This window comes from Lycium barbarum, chromosome 12 (assembly GCF_019175385.1).
Source record: "Lycium barbarum isolate Lr01 chromosome 12, ASM1917538v2, whole genome shotgun sequence".
Taxonomy (NCBI): Eukaryota; Viridiplantae; Streptophyta; class Magnoliopsida; order Solanales; family Solanaceae; genus Lycium; species Lycium barbarum.
This window is the reverse complement of record NC_083348.1, coordinates 64,581,569-64,597,891: the sequence shown is the minus strand read 5'-3', so window position 1 is coordinate 64,597,891 and position 16,323 is coordinate 64,581,569. Positions and strand designations below refer to the sequence as shown.

General features: G+C 37.7%; 1 protein-coding gene and 1 long non-coding RNA gene across 2 annotated transcripts; one reads left to right on the top strand and one right to left on the bottom strand.

Moving 5' to 3' along the window:
* Positions 1-814: 814 nt before the first annotated feature.
* On the top strand, positions 815-7,555 carry LOC132623345 (uncharacterized). Its single transcript, XM_060338087.1, has 8 exons — positions 815-1,170; positions 1,270-1,418; positions 2,328-2,461; positions 3,460-3,601; positions 4,877-5,014; positions 5,103-5,672; positions 5,851-6,030; positions 7,033-7,555. The coding sequence occupies exons 1-8, from the start codon at positions 1,131-1,133 to the stop codon at positions 7,207-7,209; spliced, it is 1,530 nt and encodes a 509-aa protein (XP_060194070.1). The 5' UTR covers positions 815-1,130; the 3' UTR covers positions 7,210-7,555.
* Positions 7,556-8,270: 715 nt separating this feature from the next.
* On the bottom strand, positions 8,271-9,726 carry LOC132623222 (uncharacterized). The gene is made up of 2 exons (XR_009576158.1): positions 9,598-9,726; positions 8,271-9,473 (listed from the first exon to the last, which is right to left on the bottom strand). It is a non-coding gene; the product is annotated as an uncharacterized LOC132623222 (long non-coding RNA).
* Positions 9,727-16,323: the final 6,597 nt, after the last annotated feature.

Below are 16,323 nucleotides of genomic sequence, written 5' to 3'. Positions count from 1 at the left end.
GAGCTCAACAAGTTATGCAGTGAAAATGGAAGCTCTTCTGGACAATCTTTTATTGTGCCTAATACGTTCTCTTAGGCATGATAGTGTGTTTTGAAGTAGATGACATTGAGTAATGCTTATGGATGATTGGTATATTTGACAATAGATATCTCTAGTTGATAGTCTTGAGAAATAGTTGAATCTATAAACACCAGAAAATTGTACCGGTAGGAAATATAGTGAATTTTCCAGCTAGAGATTGGCAATCAAATTGGAAGACATTGCACTACGTTAGTGTTTGTTGCTACTTGTCCTTAAAGTTTTGGTTGGATTTTTTTTGATATATATTCCTGTAAACATTCATGCAAAGATGCTTTAGATGTCGATGTCAATGGTGTTATAATGATTAGAGTTGCTTAAGAAATTCTCTCTGAAGAATACAGTATATATACGACCATTTCTCCTTTATTTTCACTAATTTAATCATCCGTCTGAGAATGTTGCTCTCTTTCGTTGAATATAAATATTTGATCTAAAACATATTAAAACTCAAGTCTTCAAATTTCCTTGGCTGTTTCCTAAATAAAATTTCCTGTGTATAATTTAAGCTCATTCTTCATATATGGGCATGCGGACAAAAATAGTACTAAGAGGCAGTCTAATATTCACGACGTGACAATTCAAATCGCAGTGCATTTAAATGCTAATTTAGGTGATCTCATGCTCAATGTTTGCATAATTGGTATTCCATACCTGTTGTCAGCTATGCGAAAAATGGTACTAATTGAGAAAACATAAAACTTTTGTCTAACACCATGGGAAAAGAAAAGGGGTACTCATGTACACTTCGGCCACCTAGTTTACCAAACATGGCCAAAGTATACATTGTCTATACACTTTGGTCGTATAGATAATGTATATGCATGTATAGTATACATATATACTTTATACATGCCTATACACTTTGTCCATATTTTGCAAATTAGATGGATGAATGGCGGTATTCGATTATAGAAGAAAAGTCTTACTAGAAAGGTCGGACCACGAAAAACCCAGACCCGACCCGAAAATATATTTTCATACTTTGATTCAAAACCCGCGTGCTTGCAAATTCAAAAATTTGCCTTTCCCGGCAAAGGCATTACGCTTCCATGGAAGAAGAGGAGGATGCGAATCAACGGCATAACAAAGGTAAAAATCACTTTCTATACTTTGCGAAACATCATTAATGTTCTATATAGGGTTCAATTTTATACAATATTTCTGAAATTCATATTCATTTGTACTCAGTGCACGTGCGTTTACCGATCCGAGGCATGGAATCAGTGATAGCTACAGTGAGTGGATACCATGGTACGGAGCGGTTTAATCTCATCAAATTGATAGATAAGAGCGGTGCAAGTTATGTCGGCTCAATGAACCAATCGATTACTCATTTGGTATGTGAGGGTTTCACTATCCCAATTCAATTATTTACCAGAAAGTTGAAATTTTTTTACTCTCTTTGTTATGTAAGAAGCTAGGAATTTTATTGAAGAAAGTATTAAACATTTCGTGCTCCATCCGTCCCAATTTAGGTGTCTTACTTTCCTTTTTGTTATGTCCCAAAAAGAGTGTTTCTTTCTGTATTTAGTGAGTTGACAATTCCAACACCTTACATTGCACACATTTTTAATTTAGGATTACTAGATTCAAAAGTCCCTTAAATTTTGTGCCCAGTCAAATTAAAACACTTAAATTGGGATGGAGGGAGTATTTCATTAATAGTAGAAGGCATCATAGCATTTTGGTTCAACAAATCGCGACACTATAATCCCCAAAAAAAAAGGTATTGCAAGAAGATTTTTGGGGGCAATGGATGGTCTAATGGGCAAGAAGCCACAATTACATCCATTGTATCACAAAATTAATCTCGGTGTCTATTGTTGCCTGGTTGGACCTTCACTATGTGTGAGGTAAACTATCTTTAAATAAATCTAGTTATAAGTATAATCTGCTTAGGTTGATTTTTTGTGCTAAACCTGGAGGTTTGGTGGTTTTGTTCACCTTGTGAGCTGCAAAAAATAGACATCTACCGAAATTACTCAGACAACCGTTCTGATTTTCTTCTTTACAAGGTCAAATGTTCTGCCAATTGGAGTATAAGAAATACTATATAAGTTTCTGCTGCCCCACCTTCAATTGGCGTGTCCTTTGGGTATTTAACTGTTCTTTTCTCATAAATTCGGTGTTTTCTGCCAATATGGTGCCATAACGTGAGAGCCATTCCTCGAGATAATGCTTAAATTTAGACAAGTTGTTTGGTGAATCCATGTGGTGTTAATGTGTATGCTGCTCCTGTTGGTTAGGTGTGTTGGAGATTTGAAGGGAAGAAATATGAGCTTGCCAAAAAGTTCAGAATATCAATAATCAACCATAAGTGGGTTGAAGATTGTATTAGCGAAGGAAGACGTCTTCCGGAGGCTCCCTACACATTTCAATGGTATACTCCTTCCGTTCCACTTTTTCCGGCACTCTTTCCTTATTAGTCCGTCCCAAAAAGAATGGCCCATTCCTATATTTCCTTAATGAGTAGCTTCTATCGCCATACTAATGTTATGACATGTTTAAGGACACAAGTTATAAAAGGTTTATAGCCACACAAATGTTATTAAGACCGCAAGCTTCGAAAGTCTGCCTTTCTTTATTAAATTTTGTGCCAAGTCAAAACTATAACAAACAAAATGAAATGGAGAGAGTTTAATACTGGCTTACTGGTTACTGCAATGGTTTTCTTTTTAGGTTCTCTTGGTTTGCATAACTAGTGTTTATTTTGCCTGGCAAACTTATTTGGACTGGACTTGATCTTTGGGTGCCTGTTGCGGGAAGGTGATCCTCATAGCAAGCGCAGGCCATTTCATTTGAAGAAAACTAGATAAAATAATATGAAATTTTGATAGAGAATGTTTTCATTATTCTCTGAAATCTAGATTACTTTTGGACTAAAATGTCATGTTCTGCTGATGCTATTTACTTGATGAGATCTTTATGCTTCCAGATGTCTACTGACATAAATATTTCTGTTTAGTCATCTAATGGCTGTGAATCAAGAAAAGACAAAAAGTTAGCTAATCAATATCGTTTGTGCTTATAAATTTCTAAAGAGAAAATGTATATGCATGACTACATTATCCTTTTCAGATTTCTCTTGAAAAGTCTATCTGCAGTATTATTTCATTCATTCTTCTCAAGACAGAAAATTTAGCTTGTAACAGTCATTCCTATTTCTTACTTCTGAAGTACATCAGACCGAAATAGCTTATAATTTATTAACCAACATTTGATTTATTAGCAGAATGTAGCAATTTCTTTCTTTGTAACTTGCCTGTCTGATAGCTACTGTATTGCTCATCTGAAAGTTGGTTGTATAGCTTGCTTACTATCAATTATATCTCCAGTCCTACAGCTGGAGCCTTATCCCTTGGCATTCATTATTTGCAGCGGCCAAGAGGTGGGGCCGTTAATGTTGGATAATACACTTTTTAGAGAAACTATACAATCGAATCACTCCAAAGAACCAGCTATTCATATTGAATCTGAAGAGGATTTCAACTCTTGGACGGATTCAACTTTGTTAAAAGAGGTGCATTCATTTTTCGTCAATGCTCTTTATCGTTTTCATAAATAGATCTCGTGGGTAGTTCAAAGTGCATTTATTTAAAAGTTCAAGCTCAAAGATGTGCCTTTGGGTTGTCAATTGAACCACGTTAACCTGCTGTCCCTGGATATATGCTTCAACTTTGCAGTGCAAACTTCATCCTATAGCTAACTTTCGTCCAGTACAATTTTTTATCGATGCATGCCGTAGATGTTGTATGCCTTGGCTAGTAACTATTGTAATCTATGTCATTTATCAAAAAGAGTTAGTGCAGTGTAGGTCGAAGTTGATCATGCACCAACCTCACTTCAGTATGTGCTTAGTCTGGAAGATCTTGTGCCCTTCCGATTTTAATACATGTCTCAATGTGTCGTGAAATGTGGGGCTCTTTCAGTGAGACGGATGAGAATTAACAAATGCAGTGGTCAAATAATGTAGGTAGGGATGGCAACAACTCAAACAGTTTATAACAAAGTGCTATGTAATATAAAATAGGAGACCGGTCTAGTGGTAGCAGGTCAACATCTTTGTAAATTGTGTACTGAGTTAACTCCTTAAAAGCACCTTTGCATTCTTAAAATAGCAGCCACCTGGAACAACTAACTCTATGTTGCTCTTCATTTATTTCCTTTCTCTTTAGTTTTCTGAAAACAAACTAGTTTCCTTTATTCTTTTTCTTTGCTTTTCGTTTCTCTTGCCTTTATACCTGGACTCAATTATCCACCATCTTAATGGCTTTCTTGCTCAGAACTTTAAATTGTTGGCCTTTATGTGGCTGGTTACTGCAGTCTGTTGCTCTGGAATTTTCACGTAAAATGGATTTATGATTTTGAATAGAGATGTTCTTACTTTACTTTGTTCCGTCTATTTCAAATGACTCATACAAGTTTCAAGTTTGGTGTTGATTTTGGTCTGATTGAGCAGTAGACAAAAAGTTCTTTTTCTTCTTTCAGTAAAAGGAGCTGAAGGTCAGTTGTCAAATCTAAAATAAAAGAATTGGAAGAATTTTCATCGAACTAGCACCTCAATTTTGGTAATCAAGGAAAACAACACGTTGATTCAGTTTAATTCAAGTGTGCATATGTACTCTTAAATTGCATTCCGATTTAAAATATTACTTCATAGAAATGTTCGTCCAAACTTCTCCATGACTCTAGTTATTGGATATATATTGTACTGTAAAATGTGTGCCGAAACATATCTATATAAAACCATTATAAAACACAGCTTCATTTCTTGCTTGTATGGTACTGGTTGCAGAATTTGTTTCCTGAGATGGGTAAACACAAGGATAGACCAAGGAGGAAATCAAATGCCAATATTACGAACAGGGATCACCCCTCCAGCAGCAAATATTGTTCTGATGAGCACTCGTTACAAGGCTCACATAGGACAGAGGTAATAACAATTATGACTGTCATTATTTGATGTATTACTTTCCAAACTTTAATTGATACTCTTCTTTTCCTAATTTTTTTTGGTGTAGATTGAAGAACTGAATTTTCCCTCTTCAGCATCGCTTAAACCCAAGAAGAGAAGTTCCGAATTTTCAGAAACTTCTCGCAGAAGTCGTAGATTGGTGAAGAAGAACAATTATGGGGATCTTGTGGAGATTATTCCGGGTTCAGATAAACAGAAATCCCGAATACCAGCTCATCAGGAACCTGAATCTTCAGCTCAATTTTACAACTTGGATGTTGAAATGCCTGAAATCTCTGTGAACAACAGTCATGGATCTTGTTTTAGCTGCTATGAGTCGGAGCCAAGTAGCATAGACCTAGATGGTATTGAGGAAACTGAAGTTAACAGACTTCTTGTTACTGGTGATCAGAGTTTACATGTCGAAGGTGCCTCGTCTAACCTCACTGGAAATCAACAAGAGCCATGCCCAGCTGTTGATGGGGTCCAAAATGAGAGTGATAATATGTGCAAATTGTCTACATCAACCGCATTATCCTGTGTCATATGTTGGACAGATTTTAGTTCATCCAGGGGGGCGCTTCCCTGTGGTCATCATTTTTGTTTCTCATGCATCCAGACGTGGGCCAATCATATGGTAAATCTTCCTATCTGTCTTTTCAATTTTGTCTGGTGGAAGTTTTCTTTTCATTTCCAATTTTGGCACGTGATGAGATGTTATAATTTCATCTGTGCATGCAAGTGCAGCTTCTGATTCTTGGATGTTTCTTTTTTGTTGCAATTGATATTTACTTTCCACAATGCCCTCATCATAGGCAGCAAGCAGAAAAGTTTCAACATGCCCTCTGTGCAAGGCTAGTTTTGTTGCCATTAGAAAGGTTGATGATGCAATTCCTGCTGATCAGAAGATATACACCCAAACTATTCCGGACCACAATCCAGAAATGGACATATATATACTTCCCGTGGGTGAAACACCAAGATTCCCTTCTAATGTAAGTTCAATGGCAGTTTTCATTCTATTCTGTATGGTGGAGAACATTACCTCCTGTTTGTTTGTGCTGTAATTGATGTGAATATCTATATCTCATCATTGCCATCGAAGAACATGTATTACCGTAATATTGGTTACCTTTTCTGCATCCATGTGCCTTCTCTTCCTACAGGTGCAGACAAAAGTCGGATGCATGAATAGCCTATTCCCCTTTTGGTGTAATGAGTGACTGGGACATATTAGTTTCCTGTATCAAGCTATTCAATGTTATTAGATCAAAGTAGGTTCTATGTTATTAGATCAAAGTAGGTTCTTACTTCCACAACCTCTGATGCTCATCTGATTCTTCATAATTTGTATTAAAAAGCTGCCCTCACACTGTTGTTGAAGCACGGTTACTTATAGAACTACCTGTCCACAGCCGACTTAGGGCTGTTCCCTTTGGCACTGTAGACTTTTCAAAAACCAGTAACCAAGAAAACAATTTTACACTTGAAAACTTCTATCTAGTTAATATAGGTTGAAGCCAAAGACGTAGGTTAAAGTATCTCGTTTGCAAATACGGAACGAGATACGCCCTGAATGTTGGAGGTCACACCTGCCGTGAGTTCCATATGTATTGTCATTGTCTATCCTTAATGGCTGTTGTGGTTGAAATACGCCTTAAGTAAAATGAGTAGCAGAGTGGTACATCAAAAAACTGCTCTTTAGGGTTAGTCTCGGTAGGATTGAATGGCAAAACAGCTATGTTATTTATTTCAGTGTGCGATACAGCAACATGAAAAGACTCTAGAATAATTTTTTTCAATGCGGTTGTTTATTCTACATGTTCTGATGATTTCCCTGAGTTGCTTTACTTTTTTCCTAAAGCCTGTGTCTGTCCAAACATTCACAAAGAAGAGAAGAACAGGAGTGGAATAACAGGAGTGAAGTATGTTATGTGTTTGTATCTTGCGTTTCAGTTTGCCGAGCTCACTTTTATTTGTCGTTTCGGTTTATGTAGTCATCAAGAACTCCGGTCTGTTGTCAATGCTCTTGTCGAGAACCAGAGGACCTACTAGTCAAATGTCATCTCTGCGAGACTCTCTGTATTCATTCCTATTGTCTGGATCCTCCATTGTTTCCATGGACATGTATGCACTGCAAGGATCTACAGAGGCTTTACCGTCGTAGCTGGTAATTTGCATACTTGGAGGTATTCATAAGCTGATCTTGAAACTAGAAGATACCATAGGAAAAAAGAAAAGGGAAAACAAGGTGTCAACCTCCCACCTCTTTGAAGTATAAGGATAGGTTGACTCAGGAGATGTGAGACATGCTTGATTCACTTGTAACAGTACGAACGGTGGAAATCATTCGATGGACAAAGCTCCTCAGCTAAGGCATCATTTTTATTGAGTATTTACAACATTTTTCCTTCCCGAAGTCTAATACTAAAAACTTAAATCGTTGGCTCATGATATTTAGCTCTTGTTTTTCTGCACAATGACCAGACCTTGTTATTATTCTGAAGCTAATTTCATAAACTAATGCAGAACACTAAATTGGTCCCTACTGGCATTATACAATTTGTGGTGAGTAAATCATTTTTTCATAGGTTGGTCTCTTTTTCATGTTCTTTAAATTTGAGAAACTTTGACAAAATGTTGCACTCCTTGGCCTTGCTCTCTACAAATTTTCCTGTACCAAGTCAATCAATCAGCTGAGGATCAATCCAAACTAAATAGGATTTGCTTTACGAATCTTATCTATCCGTGTCATTTTCCATGCGATTATTAGTTTGTCATTAATATTCTTTTAAGACTATTAGATGTGTCCAGAAACCTAACCCTTTGTTGTTTTTATCTAGTCTCGCACTTATTCTTGAATGACATACAAGTTTCTAAACCTAGCGTAAGGATAACAACTGAGTCTTCTATTTAACCGTATATGGCACGCTATCTTCATTTGTCTCTGATCTCAGCCAAGTGCGCATGATTTCAAGGTTATACTTTTCTTGGATTTTGAGCGACAAAAAATGTCTTTTTGAGACGATTAAACTCCATGGTTTTGGAAAAGACCAACTGGATTTGATGTGATTAAGGAGTCCGTGACATTTTGCACCCTTAATGTGTGCTCTATTTTGTGATTTTCATGCTATTCTTTTTACTCTTTTGAATAAAATTAGCATTACTGAAAGCTACAAGTGTTTCTCTTCAATTTAATAAAGCATAATGAAAACTAGGATCAATTGCACATCACAGTGCAAAATTTCCAAATATTGTATTCATCAATTTGATAGAAGACTAGATTGGCATAAAGATATAACAACATGAGGAATTATAAGTTTGTGAAATTGAAAGCTAAAGAATGAAAACATTATCTCTAAATACCCTTGAGGATGTTGTTCCATTCTTTGGAACAAACTGAACAAAAGTACTCAAGGAATCAATTGTGTTTTTTTTGAGTCATTGTTTCCTTACTCCATCATTTGATTTCTACTCTGCAAAGAAAAAATATACTCAGACTTGTTAAAGACTTGACATGTAGTGGAACTATGCTATTTTTTAAGTTAAAAACAATAGATGTTATCTTGTACCCTATTTGCAGTGGAATGAGACAAAAAAGAATTGTTTAAGCTTTCTTTAGATTGAATATCATTTGTTTTTTATTATTTAATGATTTTTTATTTGTATTCCCCATTTTGCCCTCATGTATTATTTATAAAAAGAGTAATTTTATTGTTTTGCAAAAATTTGAAGTCAAATAAAATAAAATAAAAAGACAGGGTGCAAATCACAAAACAGAGCACACATTAAGGGTGTAAAATGCCACAGACTAGTGATTAATAGCCTGTTTGGCCAAGCTTCTAAAATTAACTTATTTTAAAAGTACTTTTCAAAAAAACACTTTTGACGAAAAACAGTTTATGTTTGGACAATTAATTAAAAAAACACTTTTGAACAACAATTAGTGTTTGACCAAGCTTTTAAAAAGTGTTTCTATTTGTATTTTTCTCAAAAGTGCTTTTGGGCAAAAACAGTTTTTTTTAGCTTCTGAAAAACTGCTTCTGTTACTCTCCAAAAACACTTATTTTCTCTCAAAAACTTGGCCAAACACCTCACTTTTTTTTTTCTTCAAATAAGCACTTATTGAAAAAATAAGTACTTTTGAAGAAAAAATAAGCTTGGCCAAAGAGGCTATAAGTGATCACTTCATTGGAGTTCTTGACAACTGTGAATGAAGTGTGACATCTTGGCGAGTGATGCACGCCATAAAAATAGAGTGCTTTGCTGGCAACATGAAACTGAAGTGCCATTTCCAAGATTTATGGTGTTGAGAGTTTGTTACAATAACTGCTCCTCAATGCTTCATTTCCGGGACTTTTTTCTACTTCCATCTTTAAGCTCACCATATAATCTCTCCAACCCCATCATCACCAATCACCATTTTTCTTTTAATTACCTGCAAAGGAAGAACTAACCAGCTGAGTAAATACCAATTCAAGATCTTAAATTACTGCGAATACAGAAAAGTCATTGTATTCACTATTTCATTTAGACAGTGAGTGTAAACATAATAACAGTACATTTTAAACCAGGGTAATGGTTTAAAAAAGGTCCCTAGACCATTGGAGTGATTTTGCCCTCTGTTAAGAAAGTGTTTGTTCCTACCCTTGTCATTATCAAAGTGGCTCGAATTGCCCTTATGGGCTAATGACAGTCACTCGCTTGTTCTCCTTCGATGCTCACGTTTCTACCTTCACAAGAAGTCGCATGAACGTTAGCCAATCGGTTACTTAAACGTGCCCACTATTTCTAGGAGAATTTGGGCAGCATATCCTTTGTTTCTACTACTTTTCCCATGTCATATTTCAACTCCCAACACTCACAATACTACTCACAATAACACAATCCACAATCGTAATTTATGTACATTTAGCAAAATCCACCATTTTCTTCCAATTAACTCACGTTAATGGGTTTTAGCTCATCATCATATTTTCTCATACATCACACCTATTTCATGGTTTACATGTCATTTATAACGTATTCATACTCACAACACCCTATCATTCATGATTCAATTCAACTACTATCCAAACATGACACTATTCACCTTTCAGGACCCATTTCCTACATTCTTCTTCAATCCAAGCATTTTAACTTATCAATACTTTAATCATCATGAGAAAGTTATGAAACTTACCTTAGATAGTGATTGAACAAGTCTTGAGTGGAGTTCCCCTTCTAGCACCAAAACCCTACATCACCTTCCTTAGGATTTTCTTGAAGAAGATAAATCTTACTTGAGTTTCATACACTTTGATTCCTGAATTTGATGTTGTTAATCTTGGTTTCCTTTGATTTTCTTGTGGATGAGATGTTAGAGAGATTTTTAGAGGGTTTTAGGACCAAAAATGGTGAAAAAATGAGTTAAAAACGAAATTGGGTCTTTATATAATTGCCCAGAAGATTCTGGACTGGCGCCACATGCGACACCATGTGCGAGTCGCATGTCGAACATGCGAGTCGCATGTTGTGTCGCAGGTCTTGTCAGTCGATCGGTTCTCACTGGCACAACATGCGACACCAAGTGCGAGTCGCATGTCGAACATGCGAGTCGCATGTCGAACATGCGAGTCGCATGTCGAACATGCGACACCAAGTGCGAATCGCATGTCATGCCAGAACGTGATGAACTGTCTGTCGTAAAATGGCCATAACTTTTGATACCGATATGCTGTGAGGGCTCACGACCTATGGTTGGAAATCTATTTCAATTATCTACAACTTTCATCCTGTGGTGGTTTTCCCAAATTCCGACTTAAAAATGGAGTTTTGGCCCCTCCAAACCAGATCCTCCGAAAGTGTTTCCTTAACTCGCCCTTTTTGGATGGCTTATGCCCATATTTGGCTTATGGGTCCTTCTTGAAACTTACTTGGCACTTCATTACCAACATAAGGGGAATTATAATTATTCTCCAATAATTCATTAAGACACCATTAATTCGATACTCGTAACTGTCCTTCGCTAGTCAATTCACTGTACACGAACGAAAATTTTCCGAGGTGTAACATTCTTCCCCCCTTTTTGAACATTCGTCCTCGAATGTTAAACACACGGGAATTCTACGAAAATTTCGCCAGAGTTTCCCCTGTAATATGGCACTACTAACCTGTCACAACAACCCATAATACTTAATGCCTCACAGGGCCATAACAATGACAACAATAAGGGCCACACACGACCGCAACATCAGAAAGATAAAGCATCGCATACCTCAAAATGTTGATGTCTCATGTTGAATTTCTCCCGGGGATTAAAATAAAAGCGGGTACATGGATTTCATTTTCTCTTCTTCTTCCCAGGTCATTCCTTCCCAGTGGTCGTCTTGCCACAAGGTCTTGACTGAGGCTGCTTCTTTATGCATTCGTAGGTTGTCACATCCCAGGTCACTGTAATCAGCGTATAACATGCACTTATGTCATATTCGAAGTAATTATCCTATTTATCCCTAACACTAACCCCAACTCCACATTTCAACTAATTTTACCATATATTTCCCCTCAACTGTCTCGGGGGTAGCATAACCACTCTATTCTTGTTTACCTCTTTCTAAGCAGCCACTTGGTTTCATGGGCAACGTATAATTACTTGCAAGTTACATAATTGTTCTTGCATGATTTGTGTACATACTCATCTATACGTGTACATGTGTCCGTACCTGCATCCGTATTCATAATCGTACTCATTTACATATCGTATCCATAGTCATATTCATATTCACATTACTTACATAGCATGCCCGACTACGAAGGTCCGGTGTTTCACGTACCCGACTATGACTAGGCTCGGTGATTATTCGAACTACAAAATCTTTTGTCTATCCGTAGCAACTTACCGCATCGTAATCTCTTATTTCCTTTATTCATCTTATTCAATTTGATTTTTTTTTTTTTTTTTAATCTCTTACACCCTACTATAGAAAACCTTAAGTCCCTTTTATCAATTGTCGCTTATAAATCACAATATCATTACAACGACTCTATCATTAGTGCATTTGTCTCCATTCTAGTATCACATCGCCCTCCTTTACAATGTCCCTTGAGTTGTTTGCTCCCAATGTCACGTGGTTCAAGGTCTTCGCGGATGATTTCCAATGTAGCCTCAGATGCCTGCTCAATCCGTATTCGTTTATTTACCAGTCGTTAAACTTATTTCCATACAACTCTCACTCTTAGTTCCAAAATCTATATTTATCACATTTTAGGGTCCATCATTCCAATTTCTATACTTGTATTCTTTTTACTCGCTTCCCCCCTTTAAGGGTTTTACTTGTACCATTCTTAATTCCGTTACCTCACCTTCAAATCTTTAATTCACATATCCCTTAATATACTATATCTCATTTGTGTTGTTCCCCATAATTTATAACTATGATAATTCGTGTGGGAGGTCTTAACACACTCACTTTGCAACTTTGTAATCGAGTGATACAATTGGCATAGCAGTCCGAGCAATAATGTATTTTACTTAGCTCCTTCGGTAGTTATCACTCAATGTCTAAATTCGCTCCAATTACAAATTTCGTCCCATAGGGGTGCTCACAACAGTAGTAGGTCTAGTCATCCACATTATCCATATAATACCACTTGCCCTCTTTTTCAGTGGTAAAAGTTCGATTGTAATGTCATCTTTGTTCTCGAGGGTCTAAGTCTCATGCGTAACTAATACCCCTTATGTCTTATGCTCTTTTACTCTTGATTATACCATTCACAAAATACTACGACTTGCCATCTCCCTTTTTTTTTTTTTGTCAACTTAACTTCTCTTTTTGTCATTGAGGAACCTCCATGCTAGACTTTCCTCTAACAAGGTTTTATAAGCTTCCTCATCTACTGCCCCATGGTTCGCTTGTTGGCTTCATACTTGCATTCACCCCATGTCGCATGTCACATCTTTAATCGTTTCCTTGCTATACCTTACTTACTGTGCATCCCAGTTACCGCTATGTCCTCATTATATCCTGATCATAATCGACTCTATAGAGTGACACTTCTTGGTATTATTTGCAAACCTGGCTCATAAAATAGATTAAACTTTGCAAAGTGAGCATACTTAAACTGTTACTCTTTCTGATTATCCCTATTTCACTTACCACCCAAGTCACTTCACCAATGTATTCTCATTCATTAGAGCCCTTCATATATGTATCTCTGTCTCCGTGATGCCATTACTTTATTTTGCTAATAACCTTATCGTATCTTCCTCGTGCTTACCCTTCCAATCAATACTTCAGTATCACCTTCCATTGGAGTTACCCTTTTTATCCTATGACATGCTTTAGTACTACCTTATAACTACTGTTACTATCCATCCAATAGTATTTAACTCACCTCATGTAGTTGTTAATGATACTCCTAACTTAATCTCGTCTTGCCATTACCTTGTTGCACAACATCTCTTCTCGCTAGGACATGTCACCAGCTTACGTCTTATCTCCTCTAGATTCTAGGAAAATTTCGGCAGAGTTTCTCTTGTAAACATACAATTCCGAACCTGCACATATCCCAGAAAACACGTCCGATGTCTCAATGGGACATATATCGGAACACACATCATACATAAACGAACAACACAAGATCACTTACCATTAAGGGATATAAATAATAGTGCTTGTCTCACAAGTTGTGCCTGCGCCCTCGGTCTAGGATTCCAATATCCATATACATACACATATTATTTATATTCACTCGTTGTCAATCAACTTACTCGTAAATCATGATTCTGGCAATCACTGGTTCACTAACAAATATAAACATCTCAATCTGCTTGATTGGCCCAGTCTTTTACTCTAACACAGTCAATAATATCTGAAGTAATAGATGACGGTATAAGGCCCAAATCAATCGATGCATACATATCATAAAAGGATACTGACAATATACCTGGAACAATGTCAGGGAAGGACTCAAGATCTTGTCGCTCAGTTAATGCATGGATATGACGCCGGGATCTACTCGGACTAGGCGTCCCTCTTTGGTCTCTACCAGCACCTACTAACACATATGGCCCTGGCCTTGGGAGGCATACCGATGACGAAGAGCCAACTACCACTCTCGTAGTCCGAACCTTATCTTTACCACGTAGCGATGGGCAGTTGCGCTTTACGTGGCCTGGCCGGGCACAGACATAACAAACATCCGAGCCAAAACGACAGGGTCCCCTATGTAACCTGCGACACTGAGTACATCGTGGTACCGAGAATCTCGTCGGACTAGAACCACTCCGAATTCTGGAATTGGAAATTCTGAGGCTCTGGGATGACCCAGAATAAGTAGATCCATCAAACCTGGGTCTCGAAAACTGTGGAGGAGCACCACTTGTCGAATGAACTGAGTGCCTAGAGAATTATTGCCTCGAATCACCCCTAAACTCATGATCAAACCCTGAAGAATCATCTTCCTTTCTCCAACCCCTGTTACCGTGGCCCATATCTTGCCGCTGAGCTTGAGTGGCAACCAATTGAGTAAGTAAAAGAATAGCCTGCCTCATCTCTTGTGCCGAGGCATCTGGGGGAGGAACAGGGGATGCTGGAGCTAACGTTGAGGCTCCCCTTTGATCCTCGAAAGTAGGTGAAGTATTGGAAAAATGAGGTGGGGCCTTATTCTGGGGTTCGCCCTCCTCCAAATATATAGACGGCTCTCGATCGAGCCCTTCTTCAACCACCATCTTGCCCTTCTGGGCTGCCGTAGCTTTTCCCTTCATCAGCTTCGCTGAAATTATAACGCACCGTTAGGGAGGAGATAATCTTATAATACAGCTCTATCGCACGATTTCTTATGATGAAAGATGGTCATTTTTCCTAAATGCCCTGTAGCCTCCTGTTTATTAGTGTGGCGCGCAACACACCATAAACAAGACTCTACTAGACACGGCTCGTAGACACTTCCTAAGACCGAACTGCTCTGATACCACTTTTGTCACGACCCAACTAGGGGGCCATGACGGGTACCCGGGGCTAACCACCGAGCACCGCTCATTCTATGACTTATCCTGCTAATTTAATACTCCTTTGATCAATTTATATTCAAATAATAAAGAAATCATCTTCTGTTTAAAATATATATACTTTTGTAAACATAAGCCTTTAGGCTATCAAAATAATATGCACATATATGTATATAAATTTCTACATAATGGCAACCTTGGGATACCACACAACCCACACTGCGTATCTACGAGCCTCTACTGGAGTACTAGACATATACATATATACACAAAATCATAGCTCGACTAGCACCTCCAAAATAGTGGAGTGCTCCTGTAAATCTGCTGATGGCTCCTATAGGTCGGCGCCGTCTCTCTGTCTACCTGTGGGCATGAACACAGCGTCCAAAGAAAACGGACGTCAGTACGAAAATTGTACTGAGTATGTAAGGCATAACAATGGAAATATGTCAATGAGATAAGGGAAACATCAATAAGGAGCAACTGTATATGACTGTCACGTGTAGAAGAAATATCACATGCTGATTTACTTCATACAATATATCGCTGCGGAACGTGCAGCCCGATCCATGTATCATCACATATAACTATATTGCCGCGGAACGAACGACCCGATCCATATATCATCATATATAAATATATTGCCGTGGAACGTACGGCCCGATCCATATATATAATATAGTATACTATTGCCGAGGAACGTACGGCCCGATCCATCACCCATCTATCCCGCGTCCGGGCACCCCGCGTCCGGGATGAAATCATGATATGCCAGCTGTACAGGTGGCTATGCGTCTATAGCGCCTCACCTTTCCCCACTTCCCCTGAAAACTTTTTCATATCATATATATATATATATATCTATACATACATAATATACATAGCATGCAGTTGAACCCAAGGAAAAGCTATAACTCCACCGGAGTGACGTAAGGTCGAACACCTCCGATTATATTATGGATTAATCATGATCGTCATACCTCACCTTGAAGGGACAATCATCTTAAGGCGAGACTGTCAACAAAGGCTAATATAAAAAGGGGACAGAAAATAGGGTCATAATCTTGTAAGAAGTCATTCTCTATACCTTTGGAAATCTTTAAGGAAATGTAGTCGTCATCCATGAATAAAATTGAGAAATCAAGAAATAGCTCAGCATTCTTATATCGTCATTGAAATCATAACTTGGAATCTTAAACATGAAATTTGTTCTCATCGTAGTCATCATAAGAAAATATTCTCATCTTCAACATCATCGTTGTCATTACAAAACGTGTCCATCCTTATGATCATAAAAGCT

What these genes read in the sequence shown, in the direction of transcription:
- LOC132623345 (XM_060338087.1), top strand. Translation starts at nt 1,131, where the DNA reads ATGGAAGAAGAGGAGGATGCGAATCAACGGCATAACAAAG. An exon ending in ACCAATCGATTACTCATTTG is followed by an intron (nt 1,419 to 2,327) that starts GTATGTGAGGGT and finishes CCTGTTGGTTAG; the next exon opens with GTGTGTTGGAGATTTGAAGG. An exon ending in GCTCCCTACACATTTCAATG is followed by an intron (nt 2,462 to 3,459) that starts GTATACTCCTTC and finishes CATTATTTGCAG; the next exon opens with CGGCCAAGAGGTGGGGCCGT.